The 22,619-nt window shown below is 44.4% G+C and overlaps 1 protein-coding gene across 1 annotated transcript in view; it reads left to right on the top strand.

The window, feature by feature from the left end:
- Window positions 1-691: 691 nt before the first annotated feature.
- NIPSNAP3A (nipsnap homolog 3A) overlaps window positions 692-22,619 on the top strand; it is a 197,931-nt gene continuing 176,003 nt past the window's right edge. Inside the window, 3 exon segments of the mRNA XM_030194330.1 lie at window positions 692-746; window positions 883-960; window positions 1,043-1,145. Coding sequence (XP_030050190.1) covers window positions 1,059-1,145 — 87 coding nt within the window. The 5' untranslated portion in view covers window positions 692-746; window positions 883-960; window positions 1,043-1,058.

Raw genomic sequence — 22,619 nt, 5'->3', positions numbered from 1 at the left:
CGGGGGAGAGTTAACGGCGGTAGGGGGGTCCAGGGCGAAATCTGCCCCTGTGGCCCCACGCAGATACGCCCCTGCATGGCAGGCTCTATGCGGCGGGCAATGGAGGGTTAAGTGACTTGCCCAGAGTCACATGGGCAGCCCAGTGCACTAACCACTAGGGCCACTCTTCCACTACTATTTACCCCTATTGCTTCCCACTGTTATTGGCTTTTCTGAAAGGATATATCATTTTGTGATGCTTTGATTCATTTGTTAAAGCAATACACTAAATATTTCTATAATTATACTCTGGACGCACAATTTGAAAAATCTCACTCGTTGACCTTTAATCTCACTCTTTGGGATTGTTCACCCTTGGCATCGTTCTAATACACTGGGTTGGATCACGCTTCCCTTTTTCCTATACCTTTTACTGCAATCTTAATCCTTTTCTCTAACCCACAATGTAATGCATCAGCCCACCTTTTCCCTTCAAAGTGCAGTTTCTATACACTTGCACCATGCCACTTAACAGGCAAAACCTAAATCGCAGCGAAGCAGTGATTACGATCACCACCACTTACATATTATCCTCGTACTCCCTCTACCTCCGCTCTCCGTCCCTGACCCTGCTGCCTACTCTCGGGTTATTATTATGCAGAAGATTGCAGAGTGCAGCATAACTCCTTCCCATAGGTTGAGTACGGGTCTGCTCTGCGGCTGCGCCACTCTTTCTTCCTATTTATGCCTTCCTAAGTTGCTTTAAGGTTAGGACAAGGAGGTTAATTAAACCTTAAGTTATTGAGTTAGAACACAACGAAGACAGAAAGCAAAATTTGTTGTAAAATTTTCACGATCATCACTTAACGCCGGCCGTAATAAATAATGATATTTAATATTTAGGTTTGGCGCACACTTTTGGTCCTTCTACTTGTACACACAGTTTTTCTGAAGACGGGACCTAGAAGCAAAGCATAGTGGGTAAGCCAACGGTAGCTCTCTGTTTATCGCCGTCAGTTTTAACCTTATTTTATATTGTTTAAGATTTTTTTCTGCCCCATAGAATAAGCTTTCACGCCATGCTGTGTATCAGGACTCTCCTGCATGGAAAGCGAACTGTACGCGCCGCGGCTACGGCTGCAGTTGCGCTCGCAGCGCGAACTCAGGTAAGTCATTAGCACGGGCCTCTCTAGTGGCTACCGTGAAGGTTCTCAAATAGAAACGGGAGTATGACCCCCCCCCCCTCCTTTGGTGGCTCGCATGCCACGCGTAGTGAAAAGGATGTAGGTATGTTAGGGCAGTTGACATCAAAGGTTGAAAGCTGGCATTGGAAAAACTTTTTTGTGCTGGCCCTTGTGTTGAGACAGCCACAGCCCTAGGCAGCAGTGGTACAAAGTACTAGGCTGCTCAAAGAAATGGCGCTGCAGGTCTGTGTGCAAATATACTCCTCCCCCCCTTTCTCACACACACAAGTACACCCCAACTAGGGGCAGCAGAACACATTTTGGTTGTAGGGCCAAACAACAACAAACCTCTCTATTCCGCCCCTGTTGCCCCAGATTCTCTCATTAAAGAGCCTGTGCAGGGTTGCCAGGTGGAAAATATTTTTCCAGCCTAAAGGAGCCCAAAATCCAGCCCAAAACCCGCCCAAACTCAAACCCCGCCCCTGACACCCCCGCCCCCGCGTCATCACCCCCGCCCCCGCCGTCATCGGCCCTGCCTTTCCCGTCACTAACCCCGCCTCCCACGTCTCTAACCCCGCCTCCCACGTCTCTAACCCCGCCTCCCACGTCTCTAACCCCGCCTCCCACGTCACTAACCCCGCCCACCGCGGCCGAAAAAGCCACCTAAAAAAACCGCCCGAAGCACAAAAACCAGCCCAAAAAACCGCAACCCGCCGCGGGCAAAAATTTCCCGCGGCGGGTCGCGGAAAACCGCCCACCTGGCAACACTGAGCCTGTGTGACTTCAGCCCAATATTTGTGGGGGCTATGGTCCCGCCCACCCCATTATTCCATCCGCTCCACTTTTTCCATCTTCATCCTCACGACAATGTTCTTCCCAAGGAGGTTGAATGAACTGGAGACGGGGGTGTTCCTATCCATTATACAGGCGGAAACGAGTAAGCGGAGCTTTAGTTCACCCGAAGCAATAGGAAATGATTATTAAAAATAAATGCTAGCTGATCTGTAAAAAGTCTAAAGCTGTTCCAATTGGGTAGGCAGTGCCTTAAAAGGTGGAGGACAAAAGATTTATTTATTTATTTTTTTACTTAGCTTTTTAATTTATTTGAAAGCTACCCATATCTAGATATAAATATCCAGTAATAAAAATTGAATGTCCCTAAAACAGTTTGAAAAATTATTGTAGCTGGTAGAAACAGCAGCTATAAAATCTGGGGTTCTTTTACCAAGCTGCGGGAAAAAGGACCCAGTGCTAGTGGCTGAGGCCGTTTATCCCATGCGCCGAGGCCATTTTTTTCTGTAGCCAGTAAAAGCCGAAAATAATGGCCACATGTTGAGATAACTTACCGCATGGCCATGCGGCGGGGAGCCCTTACCACCACCCATTGAGGTGGCAATAAGGACACCCGTGCTAACCTGGCGGAAACCAAGCAGCATGCGGCAATGCTTGATTACCGCTGCGCAAGCCATTTTCAGGGGGTTTCTTCCCCCCCCCCCCACACGAAATAGTGTGCGCTTAGGGCGGGACTACTTCCAGTAGCCGCGATGGGCTGGCAGTAGTCTTGGAAGAGCGAGCAGTAAGCCCGTGTTGGGCTTACCACATACCACCGCTCTGTAGAAGGGGTCTTTGTATTCTGTGCTCATTTTTCTACACTGTTTTTGAATATAATAATTAATTATGAGACCTCGTCAATAATCAGAAAGACACTGGGATTAGTTGAATATGAGAGGTTAGCTCTCAAAGCAGTTTATTAATTACTCACCAAAAGCAGGATTAACACAAGATCATCAAAGTGCATATATCAGTCATTTCATTTCTCATATTGGGAGAGCAGCGCTCTGACACACAACAGGTGCCTTCACAGTTTAGTGTATTCTCCGATTGATTTAACAAATTTCCAGTATTTATACTTTCCTTCTACCATTATTTTCTATTAGCCTATACATTTGGCCACGTGCAATTTCATCATAATTGGCACATATCCAATTATGACCAAGTTTCAACTTTAGTGAGTTTGCTTATCTCCAAGCTTTGCTCAGCCTCCCTCTAAATTCAACTTTTCTACACCTGGCCTTATTTTTGCCCAGTTATCTCTTATCAAAGTTTCTCAAAATGCCTATGTCCAGCTGTATGTTACACAATCCTTGCCAACTTTGTAACTCTGCCAAGCTTCATTAGCTTAATCAGACTGTCACATTTCTTGTATTTGCTGAATTATAGGTCTAGTTTGCTAGAAAGCTTGAACCTGTTTTTCACTGCAGCCAATTTGTGACAGTTATCTACATTCTATACAATACAGATGGTCAAATTTCAGTGAAGCTATCCTGTTTCCTGATGGGTTCCTCTTAACTGTTGTAATCTGCCTCAGGAAGCCTGGTGTTATAAAGATGGAACACATTGAAATTAAATGGTTGTAAAATTAAACTCTCCTTTCATTGGGGCACATGGAATCATATCTTCATCTGTTTTGTAGAAGTTTATATTTTAGGTACACAAATGGATTATTCTGTTTTGAACATACTTCAGGGGCAAGAGGTTTTATAAGTCAAAATAAAAATAAATATTTTGTTTCACGTAGATCTCTTATTTAAACATAACTAAATGGGCTATAAGCCCCTAATGCAGTCCATTGGTTTTCTTATAGTTTGTTCTTGTGATGAGACTTATACTGTGCCAAACCTGAAAACTCTTATCTCTATCTGGTCAATAATCAAAGGAGCTCTTTGTGAATACTATCCACCCTAAAAGGTTGTTTTGTGGCTGTACATGAAAATTGTGATATTGAATAAGTAAGTGTATTTTGTTTTGTCCCTAGACATGCATCCACATCCTATATAATAATTCTCACCTCCAACGTTCTGTGCTTGGGACCGTGGCTCCCTGGCTGCAAGTGGTCTGTGAGGCAGACACGCATGGACGTCACTGACGTCAACACAGCTGATTCCAAGGCAAGGGGAGGAGTAGGGAAACACGCGCAGCTACTCCTCCTACTGCCTCGGAATCAGCTGTCCCCCGCCCCCCCCCCCCCCCGCGCCTGGGACCGTGCCCCATTGAAAGGTGGACCGGTAGGCTGTGTAGATAACCTGACGTCAACGGCTGCTAAAAAGAACAAGTGCCATGGCCCACGCGCGAATAAACAAACAAAAAAAAAAAGAGGCTCGAGACTGGCTGCCACGCGCAAAGGCTCCACAGTGCCTGCAGCCCTCCCAAACGTGCCGCGCTCAGTAATCGACAGTACAAAACTGATCAGCTGGGAACACTGCCAACATCGCGAACCGCACTCTCGAAACTGACAGCTCAGCTGACAACACTGCTGGACTACAGAAGCCCTGTACAGAAAGTGCCGCCCGCCCTAACAAAAACACGTAGCCTGCAAGCCACCGGCCGACCCAACAACACTGCTGGCCTCCCGAAGCACCGTCACTAAAGTGCCGCCCACCCTCACAAAACCACAAAGATTGCGAGCCAGCGGGCATCCCGACACTAACGCGCTCACAGAACTCCCTGCAGAAACAACAGTAATAAAACAGGGAACTCCTACTGACAGAGGCAACTGACAGGCAGCACAGAAATGAAAACGAAACTACTCTGAGTAAGTGTGCTATGTACGGACGACGAAAAGAAGGAGGGGAGGGGAAATAGGGCCAAATTCACAGGTCTACAATGGAAAAACAATACTTCAAAGGGAACCAGCCCTTCTACAGGGTATTAAATGCAGCTAAAAAACGGCAGGAGGGGGGAGGAAAAACTGCACCAAACACACAGACACTCGCTCTCTCTCTCTCTCTCACACAGACAGTCTTTCACTCTCTGTCACTGTCACACACACACTAGAAAACACACACACAAAAACACATACACTCTGAGACAGTGCTTACCCCTGTGCTCCTGCAAGGGCATGCTGCAAGGAGGAGGATATGGAGAGAGACACACACACATACTCTGTGACACACTATCTCTGTGTCAGACACACATACACACATGCTCTCTCTCACACACAACCAGTCTTGCACTCTCTGTGTCTCACTGCCGAAGGAGGGGAGGCGAATTCACACAGGTAAACAATGGAAAAACACACACACACTACCAGCAAAAACTTAATGGTGCTCATTTCAAGAATGAAGTTACACACACAGGAATGCATCCAACAATTTGAACATGCAAAAAAAAAAAAAACAGCACCACAACACATGAGTTCATGCACAAGCACAAAGACAAACATGTTGGCAGAATTACAAATTTAGGGAAAGAAAAAAGATAAAAAAAACAAGGACACACAGATATTCCTTCGGATTATAACACTTTTATAACAACTGTTAGGTTACAAAAAAAAACATTCATATAAAACCTTGCTAGCGCGCGTTTCCTTTAAAACAGAAACGGGCCTTTTCTACTAGTTTTATATAATCCATTCAAGAAATCCAGTTAATCTTTTAACTTATTAGTAGAACACAACCACAAAAGCATGGTATGGTTGTATTTTCAATATGGTAATACTATTGCCCAGCTAAGGGACAGGTTATTTTGAGTTAGTCTTTATTGGACCAAACTTGGAGCCCATGTTCTGGTCAAAGAAAAGTTCAGGATGATTTCCATGGGCAATCATGAACAATATTGGCCACATTCTCTGAACTTGAAGGATGCTGCATTTTAATACTTCTTGTGGCTGTAAAGTATCTCAGATTCAGAGTAGGGAAACAGTATCATTTTCTGCTTTTTGGTCTTGTGTCAGCTCCCATGGTCTTCACCAAATATTTAGCAGTAGACTGGGAATTTGTGTTGGTTGGTGAAGAGCACGTCAAATGAAGAAGCACAAGATTCACCGGGGAGGACTGTTTGGGTGATGGTGCTCCTTGAGTTCATCATAAACTACCGTAAGTCTCACCTTTTCACAGCTCAGTGTTTGGAATACTTTCAAGTTCAGGCATTTGAGAGCAGACACTTTGATAGCACTCGCCTCACGGGTCCGAAGCAGCAAGCGGATCACAGTTCAGCAGATGTTGAGATTGTTAGGCCATGTGGCCTCCATGGTGCATGTGACTCCCATGGCTTGCCTCTATTTGAGAGATGCCCAATTGACTCTGGCTTCTTAGTGGTCTCGCACTACAAGGAACCCAGTGGATGTCATCTAAGTTCCTCCAGAGCTTGTTCAGTCCCTCCTCTGGTGGACAATGCAGACCAATTTGACTGTGGAGCTCACTTTCCATATGCCACCTGTAATTCCCATCCCTTGTCCTTTGGGAGGGGAAAAACACTTCAGCCTTAGAGAAAAATCTCTTTGGCTGGAATAAGAGAGACAATCAGACTTAGACGCAGCTAGCAAAATCTTTGTTTTTTCTCTAAGTCAGTGCAAAAGTGATTGTTTCCTCTGGAGCAGTTTTGGTCACCCAGTAAAGTAAGCAAGATGCTCAGACTGAAATTGCAAAATCTGTTTAGCTAGGCTTTCTCATTCTGCACTTGTATACTTATTTTTATTACATTTGTACCCCGCGCTTTCCCACTCATGGCAGGCTCAATGCGGCTTACATGGGGCAATGGAGGGTTAAGTGACTTGCCCAGAGTCACAAGGAGCTGCCTGTGCCTGAAATGGGAATCGAACTCAGTTCCTCAGTTCCCTAGGACCAAAGTCCACCACCCTAACCACTAGGCCACTCCTCCACACTGTTTCATTGCTTCTAAATCATGTGATTTCTCCCATTCTAACTTATTCATAAAATAATATTTCCTGTTCATTATACATATAATGTAATATTCTGCTACTTATTATACAAAGAAAGGTTATTTCTTTATTTTACCATCCTGTCATAATACATGTGCACACTTTGTGCTCTTTGGCCATTTCCTTATAAACATGTGATCCCGTCATGCAGCAACAGCAAAAAAGTTGCATAAAACACCTGGCTTCTCTTTTCCCTAAACAGATATTTGTGGAGTAACATCTCCTTCTTTGGAGGGTCCTCAGTATCACTCATTATCAAGGTTATATCAATTTTTTTTCTGCCATATATGGGCCGCATAGCTTCAGTTCCTCATGTGTTTCTCCTTGTCATGTGATTTTCTAGCAGTGCATAACAACATGTGCTGTTTACTGGGAAATAAAACTTATGCGCTCAATGTACAAGCAGTAGGGAGAAACGAAACTTATGCTCATGACATTTGATCTGAGTGCTTGCAGACCAAGCAGAAGAATGAATATACACACCTCCTCGAAATGTGTTTACAACGGGTTGGGGGGTTCATGTGGATGGACTTTACACCTAAAGAGTGTGGTCTGCTCAGGAGATAGATCTCCAAATCAACCTCCTGGAGCTAAGGGCTGTTTGGAATTCTCTAAAGGCTTTCAGAGATTGGCTACAGAACCAAATTGTTCTCATCCATACCCACAGGTTGCAGTGTATTTTGTGAACAAGCAGGAGGGTATGGGATCTTTCCTTTGTGTCAGGAGACAGTATGGATGTAGCAGTGGGCTTTCCTTCTTGGGATGGTACTATGAGCAACGTACCTGGCTGGCAAGGACAACAGCTCGGGAGACAGACTGAGCAGTGTAATGCAACCTCATGAGTGGTTTCTCAATATGGACATTGCCCAAAAGATCTTCCGAGAGTGGATCCTTTTGCCCTCTGTTCTGCTCTAAGCTCAGATCAAACAGCAGACTAGCGTCAGATGCTTTTCGTCTTCATTGGGGGGGAGGGGGACTTCTGTATTGTTATCTTCTTATACTTCTCATAAAGAAGACTTTGCTGAAACTCAGGCAAGATCAGGGAATAATCTTAATCGCTCTATTCTGGCCAAGACAGGTCTAGTTCTTCTAATGCCGTTGTCCTCCGAGGAGCCGTGGAACTTGGGAGTGTTTTCCGACACTCATAACGCAGAACAAGGGGTCTCTTCATCCCAACCTTCAGTCCCTGGCCCTCATGGCCTGGATGTTGAGAGCATAGAATTTCATTCCTTGAATCTGCCTGAGGGTGTCTCCAAACTCTTGCTGGCTGATATCAGCTTGTTCGGATAAGTTCAAAGTGACCAAAAATTAAACCAGATGTTCAATTCCGATCACTGGAAATGGGCCACCATTGAATATCCAGGCTCAGCGCTGACTGTGGGAGGCAGCCCAGCTACTTCCCGTGGTCTGAATATTGCCCCCACTATTTCCAGTCAGCTTATAGATTGCATCTCCTCCACTTATGCCCAGGCTGGGCTGACTCTAGAGGGTTACAGCCATGGCTAAGTTAGTAGCCCACTTAGGTCAGCAATTTGTAAGGCTGCGACGTGGCCTTGGTCCACATCTCACTACCACCTTTAACAGGATACTCGACAGCCAATTTGGTCAGACAGTTCTACAGAATTTTTTTGCTGTCTAGAATCCAACTCCATCCTCCTAGACCCAGATTTATTCTGTTCCCAGGCTGCACCTTCACATGTTTATAGTTAAGGTTGATTGACTACAAGGCCTTGACGTTTCAAGTCCCTATTGTCCTATTTTTTTTTCATGAGCTTTGTAGCTAGGGATACCCAGATGTGAGGGTTGTTGGCCTGCTTGTCCTTTGAAAAGCAAAGTTACTCACCTGTAGTTTTGTTTAAGGTCAGGTGCAGCTTGGAGAACTTATGTGTGGCTGTGTTTTTTTTCCTCTTGACTTGGCAACTCTGCTGGCAGATGGTTGTAGAAGGCGTGAGGTGAGGTTTTGCATGGCAGGTCATGGTTTAAGAAGTGAAGGAAGCTATTAGAAGCCAAAAGAACATTCAGAGAAAAGAAGATGGGTCCAACTGAAGATAATGGGAAACAGCATAAGGAGTGGCAGGTTGAATGCAAAGCGCTGATAAGGAAGGCAAAAGAGAGACTATGAAAACAAGATTGCAATGGAGGCAAAAACATACAATAAACACTTTTTTCAGTATGTTATAAGCAAGAAGCTGGTAAAAGAGTCAGTCGGACTGTTAGATGACCAAGGAGTAAGGGACACTTGGGGAAGACAAGGCCATAGCAGAGAAACTAAATAGAATTCTTTGCTTTAGTCTTCACTGAGGAAGATGTAGGGGACATACCAGTGCCAGAAATGGTATTCAGTGGTAATGAGTTAGAGGAACTGAAATCTTTGAAAACCTGGAAGATGTAATGGAGCAATATGATAAACAAACTAGCAAATCACCTGGACCAGATATTATACATCATACATTCCAGAGTACTGATAGAATTAAAAATGAACTTGCGGAGCTATTTTTAGTAATATCATTTATTTTTAAAATCATTCATGGTACCAGAAGATGGCCAATGTAACAACAATTTTTAAAAAGGGTTCCAGAGATGACCCAGGAAATTATAGACCGGTAAGCCTGATGTTGGTGCTGGCAAAATGGTAGTGACTATTAAAAACAAAATTACTGAAAATATACATAGGCATGGATTAATGAGACAAAGCCAACACAAATTTAGTAAAAGGAAATCTTGCACACCATTCTGCTAATTTTCTTTGAAGGGGTGAATAAACTGGATAATGGTGAGCTAGTTGATATTGTGTATCTGGATTTTCTCAAAGCATTTGACAAAGTATCTCATGAACGATTCCTGAGGAAATTAGAAAGTCATGGGATAGGAGGCAGTGTTCTATTATGGATTAAGAACTGGTTAAAAGATAGAAAACAGAGAGTTGGGTTAAATGGGCAATATTCTCAATTGAGAAGGGTTTCCCAGGGGTCTGTGCTGGGACTGCTGCTTTAAACATATTTATAAGTGATCTAGAGATGGGAATAACTAGTAAGGTATAACAGAAATACTGGACAAAGTCAAAACAGGTCTGGACCTTATGAAAAACTGGGCATCAACATTCAAACTAAACAGACAAAGCCAACGTCCTGGTTCTATCAAGCCCACGTAACGCCACAACTCACCAAAATTTCACAACCAACCATCAAACATGCCAAATCAAAACACTACTACTACTACTTAACATTTCTAGAGTGCTACTAGGGTTACGCAGTGCTGTACAGTTTTACAAAAAGGACGGTCCCTGCTCCAAGGAGCTTACAATCTAATGGGCGAAATGTCAAGTTGGGGCAGTCTAGATTTCCTGAATAGAGGTATGGTGGTTAGGTGCCGAAGGCGACATTGAAGAGGTGGGCTTTGAACAAGGGTTTGAAGATGGGCAGTGAGGGGGCCTGGCGTATGGGCTCAGGGAGATTATTCCAGGCATGGGGTGGGGCGAGGCAGAAAGGGCGGAGCCTGGAGTTGGCAGTGGTGGAGAAGGGTACTGAAAGGAGGGATTTGTCTTGACAGCGGAGGCTACGGGTGGGAACGTAAGGGGAGATGAGGGTAGAGAGGTAGGGAGGGGCTGTAGAACGAGTGCATTTGTAGGTTAATAGGAGAAGCTTAACTGTATGCGATACCTGATCGGAAGCCAGTGAAGTGATTTGAGGAGAGGGGTGATATGAGTATATCGGTCCAGGTGGAAGATAAGACGTGCAGCAGAGTTCTGAACGGACTGAAGGGGGGATAGATGGCAAAGTGGGAGGCCAGTGAGGAGTAGGTTGCAGTAGTCAAGGCGAGAGGTGATGAGAGAGTGGATGAGAGTTCGGGTGGTGTGCTCAGAGAGGAAAGGGCGAATTTTGCTAATGTTATAGAGGAAGAAGTGACAGGTCTTGGCTATCTGCTGGATATGCGCAGAGAAGGAGAGGGAGGAGTCGAAGATGACTCCGAGGTTGCGGGCAGATGAGACGGGGACGATGAGGGTGTTATCAACTGAGATAGAGAGTGGAGGAAAAGGAGAAGTGGGTTTGGGAGGGAAGACAAGCTCAGTCTTGGCCATGTTCAGTTTCAAGTGGTGGTTGGACATCCAGGCAGCAGTGTTGGATAAGCAGGCCGATACTTTGGCCTGGGTTTCTGCAGTGATGTCTGGTGTGGAGAGATAAAGCTGGGTGTCATCAGCATAAAGATGATATTGGAAACCATGAGATGAGATTAGGGAGCCCATGGAAGAGGTGTAGATTGAGAAAAGAAGGGGTCCAAGGACAGATCCCTGAGGAACTCCAACAGAGAGCGGGATGGGGGTGGAGGAAGAACCATGAGAATGAACTCTGAAGGTACAGTGGGAGAGATAAGAGGAGAACCAGGAACCCAAATGAGGACAGTGTGGCGAGAAGTAAGTTGTGATTGACAGTGTCAAAAAACACAACCTAAAATACTGGGAATTATTCTTGATAAACATCTATCACTGGACAGTCAGATATTAGCAGTAACGGGGGCGTTCCAAGATGGCGGCACGCAGTTGAGCGAGCTCTGACCGCTCCGAAATCGACGAGCTGTAAAAAAATAATTCTTCCTACCTATGCCGCACACCAAAAGGAAAGGTACGGTCCGGGGTGAAGCTTCGACACCCCGGACCTCATCCCCGCATCAGCTGTCAATTGAGCGGTTTACCTCGCAAATTTCTCTCCAAAACGCCGAGAGTGTTCCCGCTGTCCTCCAGAGTGGGGAAACTCTGGGGGACTTGGGCCTTGATGTTACGCTTTCTCCTCCGGCGATAGACCCACCGCCCCACCCAGAAGGACGCCAGATCCAGAGAGGTTCCCTCGAGACCGGAAGAGGTTGTCGTTGTTGAGCCCCTAATCGAAGGTGCTGGAATAGCAGTGCCAGACGGGCTGCAAAGGCCAATAGGCCCAAGCATTGATTGGAAGCATTTAAAACCAGCTCCTGGGTCGGTGTCGTTGGAGAACATATGGACTGTTCGCCAACAATTGGCTGTGAATGTGGAAAAACCTACGAAAGAACTTTCTTCACTAGTAAGTACAATGAATACTTTTTCTGAATCTCTGACTGGTATTAAGAAGGAATTTACTACTCAAACTACAAAGCTCAATCAAGATGTGAAAAAGTTACAGGACTTAACTTCAGAAATGATAAGACAAAATTATAATAACAAGAAAGATTGATCAAATTGAAAATTGCAATCAAAGATTAAATTTAAGGATATTGAACTTTCCAAGAGAGATAGGAGTATAACCATTAGATGCCTTTAAAAAATATTTAATTGAAATTTTGCAATATACCTCAGAAACTTTGCCTCCAGTAAATAAAATTTATTATATACGAAACAAAATCTCCTTGGAGGATCCAAGATGGCGGAATGAACCCGACGCTGATCTCCGCGCTCCTCGACAAGCTTTGAGTTTTCTTGCTCTCTTTCTTCGTTATGCCGAAACGCAGAGGGAAATCGGCTGCCGCTGTTCCCCAAGCCGATCTACTACTCAGGTTTCGGGTACTTTAGATACCTTTTTGCGGAGATCCGGAGTTCAACAGCGGTCGGAGAATGGCACGCTTGTGACGCCTGGAATAGGTGGAAGTTCCGAGACGCCGCTAGTGCATGACATCTTTCTTAGTCCCGACCAGCGTGCTCGCCCCCCGCAACCCCTGGGCGTCTCTCCCCCGGCGGCAGCGTCGTCTCCTCTGCAAGCCGGATGTGTTTTAGCAGCGGAGCAACGGGAGAACACAATAATCTTGCCGGAGGATAAGAGTGTGGAAGGGAACTTTATCCCTTCTTTAGCCCAGGAGTCTATATCTTTGCTTGCGGGATCCCCTCTGAGATTAACAGGAATGCAACCTGTAAGTACTTCAGCTGAAGGGCAGCAGACTTTAAACACTTTAGCGTTTTTAGAAGTTAAACCACCAGAAGTGACCCTGGACAATTTATGGCTTCTGATAGTTAATCTAGAAAAAGTTGTATGTCCTCAAGTTCAAGTATTAGAATCTCGAGTAAAGAAATTAGAAGAAACAGTTGTTGCCGCGGAAATAGAAAGGAAGGCTATATTAAAAAAGGAAAAAAATCAACTGGAACTTACAGAAAAAATACAAGAGACACAAACAACTTTAATTAAAGACTGTATTAATATGAGACGGAAGATTGAGTCTCTGGAGAATTCCCAAAGGGCTAATAATTTGAGATTTTTAAATTTCCCTAGGGCAATTATGACTGCGCCTAGAGAACTGTTGAAAAAATATACTCTCTTCCTCCTTTAATTCAAGCATATTATTTACCAACTAAAATGCCTGGAAATACTTCAGATCAACCATTAGATGTTTCCGCAGCATTAGAGGCTCCAACTGTTGAATTTGTGTCTCCAGCAACATTATTGGTAACAGTTGCCTTTCCTCCAGATAAAGCGTGGATTATGAGACAATTCTTCAAAAATAAAGATAAAGAATTTATGGGTTTAAAAATACGTATATTTCCTGATGTTTCTAAGGAAACACAAAGAAGACGTAGACAATTTTTGCTTTTAAAACCAGGTGTCCTTCAGTTGGGAGCTACCTTTTACCTACGTTACCCTTGTAAGTGCGTAGTCTGTTACCAGTCAGTGAAGTATGTTTTCTATGAATCCTCACAACTCACAGAATTTCTTGTTACCAGAAGAGTTTGAGATCTTTAGGGAATATAGAGCTATGATTGAAATAGGAACTCTTTGTTTAGTCAGGTTTAATAATTTTTAATATTATATTCTTCTTTATTTTCCACATGTGTAATTCTTGGATCACAAAACTAAGGACTCGAGTGTACTTATCTGTTAACTCTTAATTGTGAATTAAGGATGTATTTGTTTTTTTCTGTTTCTTTGATGAAGTACCTTTTCTGTTCAAGATGTAAAGCTTGATGAATAATGTAAAAATTATAAATAATAAAAAAAAAAAAAATCTCCTTGGAAGGTGTATCTTCAACTGGTAAACCTATAAGTGAAGTGGAGAAAACAACATTAAATGTATCTGAACTGTTGGAAGCTACTATATCAGATCAATCAGAAAGAATGACTTTAATGGTTCAATTTGTTTTTCAGCAGGATGTTGAAGCTATAAAAAGATTGTATTTTCGTCGAATGAATTATTTTTTCTGTGGTAAAACAATTCGTATATTTCAGGGTGTTACGAAACAAACACAAGACATTAGGAAGACCTTTTTGAGCATGAGAAAAGAGACCCAGGAATTGGGTGCTTCTTTCTTTTTGAATTATCCAAGTAAATGTGTTGTGAAATATGAAGGTTTAAAATATATATTTTTTCAGCCAGAACAGTTAAGAATATTTATTGATTCAAGGAAGTTATAAATTTCTACGTTCTAGCTAATGGTGTAAGTTATAAGAATTTAAGGAAGAAAATGCGTGCGAAGTCTGTTCCTTACTATTTAGTTCAATTTATATTTTCCCCAATATTCATAATAATGCCCCCCTTTTCATTTTGTGATATAAAAAAGGCATTAATGTATCTTCTTAAAGTATTTATGGGATGATGTAATTCCATTACTGCTTTCTGTCTGATTTTCTGAAGCAAAGTTGTCTTGTATTGTAAAGTTTTTGAAATTATAAATAATAATAATAAAAAAAAGATATTAGCAGTAACATCAAAATGTTTCGGAACACTATGGAAATTGAGAAAGATCAAAGACTATTTTCCTAGACAATCATTCCGTATAATAGTACAATCGATGATACTATCACAAATAGACTTCTGCAGTGCAGTATATGTACAGTGCAAGGAAAGCACAGTAAAATTGCTGCAAACTGTCCAAGACACGGCAGCAAGGCTAATATTCAAGAAGTTGAAATATGAAAGAGCTACTCCACTGCTCAAAATACTACACTGGTTGCCAATCAAGACAAGACTAATCTTCTAAGCTAGCACCCTCATTTACAAGATACTATTTGATATGTCTCCTGAATATATGCTAGATATGATCGAATAATCCCCCGAGAAATGCAAGCCCAGAAACCAGAGGCTACCTACTTTTTCCTTATCCAACTGCAGAAACGTAACTTACAAAACCATCTAACATAGTAACATAGTAGATGACGGCAGAAAAAGACCTGCATGGTCCATCCAGTCTGCCCAAGACAAACTCATATGTGTATACCTTACCTTGAATTTGTACCTGTCCTTTTCAGGGCACAGACCATATAAGTCTGCCCAGCAGTATTTCCCGCCTCCCAACCACCAGTCCCGCCTCCCATCACCGGCTCTGGTACAGACCGTATAAGTCTGCCCTCCCCTATCCTCGCCTCCCAACCACCATCCCCTCTTCCCCCCACCTGCTCCGCCACCCAATTTCAGCTAAGCTTCTGAGGATCCATTCCTTCTGCACAGGATTCCTCTATGCATATCCCACGCATGTTTGAACTCAGTTACCGTTTTCATCTCCACCACCTCCCGCGGGAGGGCATTCCAAGCGTCTACCACCCTCTCCGTGAAAAAATACTTCCTGACATCTTTCCTGAGTCTGCCCCCCTTCAATCTCATTTCATGTCCTCTCGTTCTACCGCCTTCCCATCTCCGGAAAAGATTCGTTTGCAGATTAATACCTTTCAAATATTTTAACATCTGTATCATATCACCCCTGTTCCTCCTTTCCTCCAGGGTGTACATGTTCAGGTCAGCAAGCCTCTCTTCATACTTCTTGGGTATGAAGAGAGGCTTGCTGACCTGAACATGTACACCCTGGAGGAAAGGAGGAACAGAGGTGATATGATACAGACGTTAAAATATTTGAAAGATATTAATCCGCAAACGAATCTTTTCCGGAGATGGGAAGGCGGTAGAACGAGAGGACATGAAATGAGATTGAAGGGGGGCAGACTCAGGAAAGATGTCAGGAAGTATTTTTTCACGGAGAGGGTGGTAGACGCTTGGAATGCCCTCCCGCGGGAGGTGGTGGAGATGAAAATGGTAACGGAGTTCAAACATGCGTGGGATATGCATAGAGGAATCCTGAGCAGAAGGAATGGATCCTCAGAAGCTTAGCTGAAATTGGGTGGCGGAGCAGGTGGGGGGAAGAGGGGGTGGTGGTTGGGAGGCGAGGATAGAGGAGGGCAGACTTATACGGTCTGTACCAGAGCCGGTGATGGGAGGCGGGACTGGTGGTTGGGAGGCGGGAAATACTGCTGGGCAGACTTATATGGTCTGTGCCCTGAAAAGGACAGGTACAAATTCAAGGTAAGGTATACACTTATGAGTTTGTCTTGGGCAGACTGGATGGACCATGCAGGTCTTTTTCTGCCGTCATCTACTATGTTAGATGGTTTTGTAAGTTACGTTTCTGCAGTTGGATAAGGAAAAAGTAGGTATCCTCTGGTTTCTGGGCTTGCATTTCTTGGGGGATTATTCGATCATATCTAGCATATATTCAGGAGACATATCAAGTAGTATCTTGTAAATGAGGGTGCTAGCTTAGAAGATTAGTCTTGTCTTGATTGGCAACCAGTGTAGTATTTTGAGCAGTGGAGTAGCTCTTTCATATTTCAACTTCTTGAATGTTAGCCTTGCTGCCGTGTCTTGGACAGTTTGCAGCAGTTTTTCTGTGCTTTCCTTGCACTGTACGTATACTGCACTGCAGAAGTCTATTTGTGATAGTATCATCGATTGTACTATTATACGGAATGATTGTCTACATGGCTAGATTTGGTTACCTGGGTTCCAAGTGGTGAAACTCAATACCGAAGGTCACAAGAAGCATCACTACTATCTTCAGTTCAGAAAAAAAATGAAAACCTACCTCTAAAAAAAATTCTGGAGAATTTTTTGAAGAGATAGAAATAACTCAAAATAACTAAGGGACCGTTTTACAAAGGCACGTAGGGGCCTATGTGCGTGCAGTGCTCGTCAAATCTGCATTACCGCCTGGCTACTGTGTGCGCCTGGCAGTAATTCTGAGTTTGGCGCTCACTGAAAACGGAAGAAAAAAATTTTCTACCACGGGGTTGTTCCCGATGGTAATCAGCAGTTGGCACATGCTAGACTGTTACCGCGCGGGTAATATGTGAGCCCTTACCGCAAAGTCAGTGGGTGGCATTAAGGGCTCAGGCCATAAATAGATGGGCGCTGGTTTTTCATTTTGCCGCACATCCATTTCCTGGCCAACCCCTTCCCCCCCCCCCCCCCCCATTTTTTCCAGATGTGCTGGAGAAATGGTCCAGCGTGCTTCCAGTACATGCGATCACACTACTTCAGGCCACTTTTTAGTGCACCTTTGTAAAAGGGCCCCTAAATAACTGTCTTCAGTTAGAAAACAACTGAAAACCTACCTCTTCAAAAAATTCTCTAACTAAATAAATAAGCTATCGATGTCCTTTCTGCTTCCTAATTGTAAACCATTATTGTAATTTCCAACCAGAATGTAAATTGTAAGCCACTTTGAAGCAAAACCTGTTTTTGGATAGCAGTAGAAAACAAGGATGCATAAATAAATAAAAAGAAATAAATTTGCTGATGACACAGTGTTATTCAAAAGTGGTTTAATCACAGGAGGATTGTGAAAAATTGCAAGCACACCTTACAAGACTGGCAGATTACCTTTAATGTGAGCAAGTGCAAATTGATACATGTAGGAAAGAGGACCCCCAAACCATAGTTACATGATGCAGGGCTCCACATTAGGAGTTGCCACCCAGAAGAAGGATCTGTTTATCATTGTTGACGATAACCCTCTGCTCAGCGTGCAGTGGCAGCTAAGAAAGCAAATAGAATGTTTGAAATTATTACAAAAGGAATGGAGAATAAAACTGAGAATATTATAATGCATTACTCCATGGTGCAATTTTGGTCACAATATCTCAAAATAGATATAGTGGAATCAAAAGGTACAGTGAAGCATGACAAAAATGATGAAGGGGATAGAATGACTTCTTTCTGAGGAGAAGTTAAAGAGGCTGTACAGCTTGGAGAAGATATGGCAGAGAAGATATATAAAAGAAATTTAAAATATTGAGTGGAAATGGTATATGTGAATTACTTGTTTACACTTTCAAAAAATGCATGGACTATGGGCACAGAATGAAGCTACTAAGTAATATCTCAGTTGATAACACCCTCATCCTCCCCGTCTCATCTGCCCGCAACCTCGGAGTCATCTTTGACTCCTCTCTCTCCTTCTCTGCGCATATCCAGCAGATAGCCAAGACCTGTCGCTTCTTCCTCTTTAACATCAGCAAAATTCGCCCTTTCCTCTCTGAACACACCACCCGAACTCTCGTCCACGCTCTCATTACCTCTCGCCTGGACTACTGCAACTTACTCCTCACCGGCCTCCCACTTAGCCATCTATCCCCCCTTCAGTCTGTTCAGAACTCTGCTGCACGTCTCATATTCCGCCAGAACCGATATACTCATATCACCCCTCTCCTCAGGTCACTTCACTGGCTTCCGATCAGATACCGCATTCAATTCAAGCTTCTCCTTCTTACCTACAAATGCACTCAGTCTGCTGCCCCTCACTACCTCTCTACCCTCATCTCCCCTTACGTTCCCGCCCGTAACCTCCGTTCACAGGATAAATCCCTCCTCTCAGTACCCTTCTCCACCACCGCCAACTCCAGGCTCCGCTCATTCTGCCTCGCCTCACCCTATGCTTGGAACAACCTTCCTGAACCCTTACGCCAAGCCCCCTCCCTGCCCGTCTTCAAGTCTTTGCTTAAAGCCCACCTCTTCAATGCTGCATTCGGCACCTAACCCTTACCGTTCAGTGAATCCAGACTGCCCCTATCGGACCGACCGTTCACTTGTCTATTAGATTGTAAGCTCTTTGAGCAGGGACTGTCTCTCTTTGTTAAATTGTACAGCGCTGCGTAACCCTAGTAGCGCTCTAGAAATGTTAAGTAGTAGTAGTAGTAGTAGTAATACATTTGGAACAAATCAGGTCTTCACTCAGCCTGTAATTAAATTCTGGAATTCACTGCCATATAATGTGGTAAATGCAGTTAGTGTAGCAGGGTTTAAAAAAATGGTTTGGATGATTTCCTAAAAGAAAAGTTCATATGTCATTATTAAGATATACTTGGGAGAATCCATTGCTTTTAGTGCAGCATTACGTCTGTTTTTCTCTCTTGGTATATTGCCAGGTAGTTGTGTGGAAACCAGTGTTGTATAGTAACTAAGTAAATGTAACAAGTTATTGTACTTAAGTAAAAGTTTTTTGTTACTTGTAAAGAAGTACAGGAAAAATGATTACTTTTACCAAAGTAATAATTTTACCAATTTTTACTACTTTTTACTTTATTACTTCTGATGCTTGCTGCAAAAAGTAAACGTGGCAGTGAGACCTAAGTGATTCCTCATTAAACCAAATGAAACAACAAAACCTTGAACAGAATTTTGCTATTGTAAACCTTGTCACAAAAACAGTGGATTATCTCATGTTAAATTTTGGTGTTCAGGGAATATAGCCTATCAGAACTGTCGAGTTGCCTATGTTTGTTGAACTGGTTACTAAGTCTCCAGCCAAACATTACAATGATGAGTTTGGTCACTGTGAAGTGGAGATGAAGCTGAAGATGGTTGCAATTCTTGGTGAACAGACATATATGTCTCTACCTCAACAGACTGCTGGACATCCCATGGAAAATTTTACATTGGCATGACAGTCCACTGGATTGACAGTCTGCTTGTCTGGCCTTAAGACATTTGGCATTCTTGCATCAGTTCTTTTAGATGTTAAAACAGTTTGCCATCATTCAAAAAATAGGACAACAACAGACAATGATTTAAACTTTGTGAAACCCTTCTCTGTAATTGAGCAGCATGACCGTGATAACAAAGATGAAGATGCGCGTGATGAATTAGCACTACTACTAATGCAGATGACAACGATGATGATAAAGCATTCTGTGCTATAAAGAAATCAAGTGTTTCAGACAGATTCCCTTGATCAATACCTGCAGACCCAGTTAAAAGGCATCAGTAACATTGCAGCCTGGCCTGATTTGAAGGAACTTTTGTTGAACACCATTTTAGCTGTGGTGGATTAATAACTCGCAAGCACATTCAAGTGAGTTTGGTTTAAGGTCAGGTGGAGCTTAGAAAACATGTGTAGCTGTGTTGATTTCCTCTTGACTTGGCAACTCTGCTGGCAGATGGTTGTAGGAGGGGTAAGATGAGGTGAGGTCTGTGAGGCAGGTGTTAGGTTTTTCTGGTGCAAAAAAATGGCAACCCTACTTTTTTCCTTTTAACTCGGATAGGAATACTAATCATTTGTTACACAAAAGTCCCTTACTCCCATTGTATCTTGAATTCTTGGTCTTCCTCCCCCCCCCCCGCCTATGTTTTCTGAGGAACAGTTACTACATCTGCCACTTGAATGTGATTGGTATAGCAACATAGAAAAAAGCTAGGAGTGGGCAATTAAAACGCATTTATAACAATTAACACGTTAATTTTTTAACACACCTAGTTCATTTTAATGTCACCCAATTTTTAACACAGATCTTCCATATCATCAAGCAGATCAATCCATAGACTGGTGGGTTGTGTCCATCTACCAGCAGGTGGAGATGTGGTCATGTGCTACCAGGAAATCCTCAGTATTCTCTCTATCTAGCAGGTGTGTGGTCACACGCAGCAGCGCTGGCTTGGTCTCCACGCCTATTTACTTAGGCTTTGTTGAGTACCTGGGGTCGAGGGCTCTTCGTGAGCAAGTGCAAACCTGGTGGTGCCAGGTCCCTCCTTTTCTCCCCCCTCCTGCTGGCTCCGTTAAAAAAAAAACATAACAATCTTGAAGCAGAAAAGATTTTACTTGCAGCTGCTCACCGGGACACCAATTTGTTGCAGCTCGGAGCAAGAAGCAGGTAATTTTACCTTTTCCTAGTGGGCAGGGGGTTCCCCGAACATTTCCCTCGTGGATCATGGCGTCGGATGGTAAGGGCGCGAAAAAGCGCTCCCCGGACCGCGATCGCGCAGCTAGTGGGGAGGCGCGGGGATCGGAGGCAGAGAAGCCCTTTTTGGGCGCCCTTCCGGACTTTTTTTTTTTGTTACATTTGTACCCCGCGCTTTCCCACTCATGGCAGGCTCAATGCGGCTTACATAGTATATATAGGAGGGTTAAGTGACTTGCCCAGAGTCACAAGGAGCTGCCTGTGCCTGAAGTGGGAATCGAATTCAGTTCCTCAGTTCCCCAGGACCAAAGTCCACCACCCTAACCACTAGGCCACTCCTCTCCACTTCGCTGATTTAGCCGGTTTTTCCTCCGCTGGGGCGTCGGCGGCCTTTCCCGCCTTAGGCGCCCATCCCCCGATGTCCACCCTTCCAACATCGGCCGCCCATGCAGCTCGGATGGCCTCTGGTATGGCCGCCTTTGAGTTGGGCGGCGGTAAGAAGATGGCGAAGTTTAAGCGCCATGCTTCCCTCGTGGCTCCTTCACGGAGTGACACGCCAGACGCCATTTTGGATGCGCAGTGCGCCTCTCCCCCGCTCTATGGAGTGAAGGTTGAGAGTTCCTCTAGGGCTGTGGCCCAGGTTGCAGAGGTGCACAAACAGAGGGGTTTCTCTCCCGAGTTTATTTTGTTGCTGCATCAGGCCTTTCAACTGCAAAACGCTGCTCCTGCTCCCCTGTCAGATATGGGGGAATAGGCTTCCCTGATCAAGCGCCCTCGGGTGGATCTTCAGGTCTTGGGGGGACTCTGTCTCCTCTGATGTAGATGAGGGCAGCGTTTCTGAGTTCTCCCAAAGGTCCCTTGGGGATTCTTTGGAGGAGGCTGATCCTCGCCCTGATGGGGGAGATGACCCCTCTGCAGCGCGGCTTTTTCGCTCAGAGGAATTGCCTAACCTGTTAGTTCAGGCTATGAGCATCTTGAGTATTTCCTCTCTGGAGGAAGTCCCTCCTTCAGCCTCTGCGGGTTCCGCTATTATGTTGGGAACCAAGCGCCCTTCCAGGACCTTCCATATCCATGAAGCCATGAAAACTCTAATTTCGGCTCAATGGGATTCTCCTGAGGCGAGCCTCAAGGTAGCCAGGGCCATGACTCGTCTGTACCCTCTGCCAGAGGGTGAACAGGAGGCCTTGCGCTGGCCGGCAGTGGACTCTCTCTAATCACTGCTGTGACAAAAAAGACGGCTTTGCCGGTGGAAGTTGGCTCTGCCCTTAAGGATTCTCAGGACAGGAAATTGGAAGTGGCCTTAAAGTTAGCCTTTGAAGCGCCGCCTTGAGTTTGCAGGCCTCGGTTTGCGGCTCCTATGTGGCCAGGGCATGCCTGACGGTGGTGCAGCGGGCCTCCCCCTTGGATCCTTCCTTGAGGGCGGATTGGCCGGTCCTGGAGTCGGGCTTGGCTTACTTGGCAGACTTGCTGTATGATGTTTTGAGAGCCTCGGCTAAAGGTATGTCTCAGTCAGTCTCTGCCTGTCGATGGCTATGGCTTAAGCATTGGTCAGCTGACCATGCTTCCAAATCCTACTTAGCCAAGTTGCCTTTTAAGGGCAAGCTGCTCTTCGGGGATGACCTGGACAAGATCGTGACGGATCTCGGCAGTTCTAAAGGCAAGAGGTTGCCAGAGGTCAAGGCAAGGGCCATCAGTGCTCGCCCTGGTTCTTCTAAGGGCCGTTTTCAAGAAGCCCGTCGGTATCGCCCAGACAAGTCGTGCTCCTCCTCCTTCAAGCAGAGGTTCTCCCCGAAGCAGCATTCCTTTCGCAGAGACCGGCACTCAGGAGGTTCTTCCTCCGGTCCT

Source organism: Microcaecilia unicolor, chromosome 2, assembly GCF_901765095.1.
Source record: "Microcaecilia unicolor chromosome 2, aMicUni1.1, whole genome shotgun sequence".
Lineage (NCBI taxonomy): Eukaryota > Metazoa > Chordata > Amphibia > Gymnophiona > Siphonopidae > Microcaecilia > Microcaecilia unicolor.
Note: the sequence above shows the minus strand (reverse complement) of the source record. Positions and strands in the feature narration are given on the sequence as shown.